The 5,005-nt window shown below is 34.3% G+C and overlaps 1 protein-coding gene across 1 annotated transcript; it reads right to left on the bottom strand.

The window, feature by feature from the left end:
• Positions 1-2,493: 2,493 nt before the first annotated feature.
• LOC107491662 (GDSL esterase/lipase At4g28780) lies at positions 2,494-4,787 on the bottom strand. The gene is made up of 5 exons (XM_016112545.3): positions 4,431-4,787; positions 3,842-3,969; positions 3,479-3,721; positions 2,935-3,187; positions 2,494-2,854 (listed from the first exon to the last, which is right to left on the bottom strand). Exons 1-5 carry the CDS (start codon positions 4,678-4,680, stop codon positions 2,622-2,624), a joined length of 1,107 nt encoding a protein of 368 aa, XP_015968031.1. The 5' UTR covers positions 4,681-4,787; the 3' UTR covers positions 2,494-2,621.
• Positions 4,788-5,005: the final 218 nt, after the last annotated feature.

The raw sequence follows: 5,005 nt of genomic DNA on the forward strand, positions 1-5,005 counted from the left end.
TATACATCTTATATATATATATAATTTTTTATTTTTATAAATTAAATAAATATAATAATTATCAAAATAAATAATTTTAAAAATATTTAACGAAATAAATATTTTTCTTTTATCTTGTTTACACTATAAATGAGATAAGACAGATGTATGCGACACGTGTTTATCTCGTTTACACTGTAAACGAGATATATGTATTTTTTTAAAAAAATTGACAATAATAAAAAATATTAATAATATCAATAATCCAAATTTTTGTCATGCAATTAGTACATAAAAAATTTGATAGAATAGATTAAAATGGATATGTTTGATTAATTTTAGTCCATTTTAAATGATAAGGATTAACACGTTTACTTGGAAACCATTAAACTGCCCACTATTAACACGGTTACCTCTTTTCTAACTGTTAAAAATTTAAAATATAATTTAAATACATGTGATTTATTTAATGACCCAATTAATGCATGTCATTATTCTATTCTGAACTCCTAAGACCCACCGCGGCAGCTCGTTGTATGACTCATCCCAATCACCGTAAATATGAGCGACGGCCTTCTGCTTCGCCAACCAGACCCTCCTATAAGTCGGCCTGAACCCAAAGTGTGCCTCCATCGCATTCGGCAGTACCTTGATATAGACGGATGCATCAGCTCTAACCATTGGCATGATGAAAGCCGAGATCACATGATAATCGAGACTCCTATGGTCGCTCGAGATCGACGTCGTGAGACATGTATGATGTCCGTTATACCGTTTTACCTCCCAAATACCCTTGCGCTGCTGGAGACTTAGCCTAATCAACCATGTGCACCCGTTCCCAAACTCAGAACACTTCCCTACATACCGGCGATAGTCGAACTCCACCAATTTGTACTGTACTCCGCATCGGATGCTATACGTCTTCACGCTTAACACAACCTCTTCTTTATCTTGAAACTCTGTAAGACCCCCAGTCCCCTGGGCATCTCTAGCACCAAATCCAATGGGTTCCCCATGAACCCCCACCTGTCTCATGGCATTCAAGTCCAAAGATGAAAAGTGCGGAGGGTATTACTGTGTCCTAGAGCTAAAACCACCGCCAGCCCCAGCTAGATTACTCGCTACAATGTCATCGTCATTGTCATCAGCAATGATGAGGTCTGACTCCACATCATCATCGTCATCATCATCCAGCAATGCATCACCCATACGCGCGGTGCCTTACACTGTAAAGAAGTCGGCACCCTATCCATGATACCAACCTCTCCGCCTCCACTATAGTTTAGATCAACAGCGAACGATAGGGAGGCAACAGTCTCGTTCCGAGGTGCATTCACAGGCACGGACGAAGATGCACCAACATGTCTCGAGCTAGAATTGGCTACCGTGCCTACAGTGTGGGTAATTCGGTTCGAACCCCCGAGTTAGATACCACATCAACCAATTTTGCCAACTACTCAAGTGTCTTAACCTCGGAAAACTGCCGACGACAATGGAAGAGGACCTGCAAATCCTCATCACTCCCTATGGTGAAACAATCGTACTGCACGTCTTCTCGCAGCACTGAGATCGAAATGCGATAAAATAACTTCTGAACTCATTTTACGCCTTGCAGCCCTAGTTTCTGTAATATAGAATTCACGAAGTCATCGAATCTGGTCGTAGGTCTCAAAAATACTGAGAGGATCCTTATCAGTGAACTTCACACCACATCGTGTTTTTCTCTTTATTGATCCTTTATAATGCACTAACACTATAAAACTCTCTTCACTAGCCATTTTGTCATTCTAATGAGAGGAATTCACGTTCACATTATATTTATACACGTCTGTCCCTTCATAATTCGAAACAGCCTATTTCAAATTATTCTCATAGTAATTCGAACCAGTTTGATTTGAATTAGTATGAATTAGTGTGTGTAATTCAAATCAGGTTGATTCAAATTAGTGCTTGAATGCGTACGTGCCTAATTCAAATTAGTGTAATTCAAATTACTATAAATATTTAATTTGAATTGCACTAATTTAAACTACACAAAAATGTCTTCTTGATGAAACTTTATAATGTTTTTTTCTTTGGTAGAATCATGTAAATTTTTTCAAACCATGGTTTATATAGGTCATTTGCCCTAAAATTAATCAAACAACATCATAATATTATATATATATACGAGGATTTACCTCTTTGAATATCCTTAGTCCTATACACAATTACGAATGAATATTTATTAATCTATCTATGTATTTGAAATGATGAGGACAATTAATTAGTAATTATCATTGTAGCAACTACAATTTGGAAAAGTCTAGGGGCCAGCAATTTTATTGCATTTTGGCCAGCATGTAACCAGCAGAGAAATATGAGCTATTGGATAAAATCTCACACCGTCAAATCATCATTGATGGCTAATTGATGACTACCAATCACAAATATTGTTGGCCCATAGCATTGCTTCTAAAATTTTATTAAAAAATTTGATTAAAAATTAAAAAAATAAATAATATTAAAAATCGCTTAAGATAATGTGTCATCCCTAATAAATATAGAAGCACAAAAAATTTACAATTACAATCAATAAAATTGAAGCCTTTATTTGCATGTTTGCCCCCTAAACCAATATAAATAAACTAGATTATTGTAGATTAAATGTTGGAGTCCAAGGCCATGACGGTGGTAAGGTTCATAGGGCTCATAACGTCGTTAGTTCCACTAAAGATTGCATCGACGATGAAACCAAGAGCACGTTGTGTTGGGTGGAAAGCATCCCAAAAAGCATAGATATCACGGTTTGGACAAAGGTTCGACAATGAAGTGCACGTTCCAATCCCATTGTATCGACCTTGTCCACAACATGCTACCTTTGATGTAACAAAACCTGCATAATAATGATAATAATAATAATAAGCTATGTATTTGCTACCATGTATAAGAATAACAATATTCAGTTATATATACCAAATGTTTGAGGTTTGGTGATGAAATCCATGTTCATAATGAAGGCATTGACAGCGACAAAAACGTCAGAACCAACTTGGGAGTTGAGATCTTTAGTCATCTGAACAAGGAGAGGGTTGTAAATCTGCGCAGCTTGTTGTAACTCCGGCACACAGTCACCATTGGTGCTCTTTGAGGCAAGCTGTGACGGAACACATCCCAATGGACCTGTTCCTGACACCAACACCCTCCGAGCCCCCAACTCATACAACCTCTGCATTTATTAATTCTTAAATTTTATATTCATACACCACACCAGTACATGTAATGTAATGATATGAAATGAGGAAGTATCAGTAGCTATAAAATGTGTACAATGAGAGTATAGAGATGTTCGATTCAATAAGATCTCAGATGTTTGTTATTTTTGGTACCGGATGGTTAGTCTGGATAGTACGAGTGTATTGTATTAAGCTGAATGTTTATTTTTTAACTATTAGACTAAATAATCTATTGTACACATTATACAAATACCTCCATAATCGGATCCGATAGAAATTATTACCTGGAGAATTTTACTGTACTCAGAAATAAGGTAGCGAGAGAATTGGGAAACGGTGAATTGGCGAGACCTAGGGGAAAATGGAGTGACAAAATAGTTGTTAACGAAGTCGTTACCACCAAGTGTTATCAGCACCAATGCCCCATTCACAATTTTCTTTGCCCTTTCTGACCCCACTTCTGCACTTAAACGTTCTTGGTATTCTTCAAACAACTCAAACTGCTCATACATTCTTAAGATCCTCACCTGCTTATTCACAAATTCGTCATAAAGTAAAAATACATGTATTTTTTATATGATATATTAAGTAATAAAAAATTTTGATTTTAATTTAGAATGTCAATTTAAGAGAGAGTATATGATTACAAATTGGACGCCAGTGTCATTCAGGATTCCAATGCCAGCAGAAGCAAAGTTGGCCCCAACTAAGAGCTTTGGCCCATTTAACTCTGGGCTCAGATACGGTAATGTGGGCTCAGATCCAATTCTCTGGCCTACATAACAAAATATCAACTACCATGAATTGGAAACAATTATTTAAAATTGGTTTAATTATTTTGTTAGTATATGTAATTTCACAAAATTTTTTGTTAAATTTTTATAATTTCAAATTTTATAATTAGATCTTTATATTAGATAAAAATTTATAATTAATTTTTATGTTTTAGTGAAAACATAATAATATTAAAATATTTATTTTTAGAGTATATTCTATAATTTGTTTCACATCAAAGTCTTAAAAATAAAATTGAATGTTTTAGAAAAAGATTTATTTTTCAAAAAAATATTTAGAAAGGATTTAATTGAAAGTTTTAATATAGTATAAAAATTTAATTACAAAATTTTAAACTATAAAAATTATATTAAAAATTTGATAAAACTATAAATTTATAACGATCAAGTAATTAAATTTTTAAAATTAAATCGATATTATTTAATTCTAACCCTTACGTACTTATAATATCAGGTAGGTTGAAGCCATTAGAGAAGCGACCGGTAGGACGATGAGTAGGATAATCGATGCCATAGGGGCGAGAATCGGCGCGTGCGGTGGTTGGCAAGTAATTGTTGTTGCCACTGTCAACGAGGGAGTCTCCAAACACAAAGAAAGCTCTGGGAGCAGCTGCCTCAGCTCTCTTTGGACCAAAAACAACAATAGTCACCACCATTGTGGCCATCACCACCTGCTGGACTCTCATAATCATGTTTTAACAATGTGAATTCTGAAATCTATAAGAGTTCCCTGCAATGCAATGGCCTTATATAATGCCTTATTTGCACTTGTGGTTGGTCCATTTCCTGTTCAAAGAAAATGACACTAAAGATTCATGAGATACGTTTTGAGCAAATCTTATTCAACAAGTTTTGAGTTGTAATGTACTTACAATTTTGGAATTTACTAATAACAAATTTTTAATTATGTTTTCAATTATATATACAAAACATTTAACTATATTGTGTCTCAATAACACAATTTGATATTATAATAATAAATTTTTTTATCTATTTAATACATTATAAATGTAAAAA

The sequence above is a fragment of the Arachis duranensis genome, chromosome 6, assembly GCF_000817695.3.
Source record: "Arachis duranensis cultivar V14167 chromosome 6, aradu.V14167.gnm2.J7QH, whole genome shotgun sequence".
NCBI lineage: Eukaryota > Viridiplantae > Streptophyta > Magnoliopsida > Fabales > Fabaceae > Arachis > Arachis duranensis.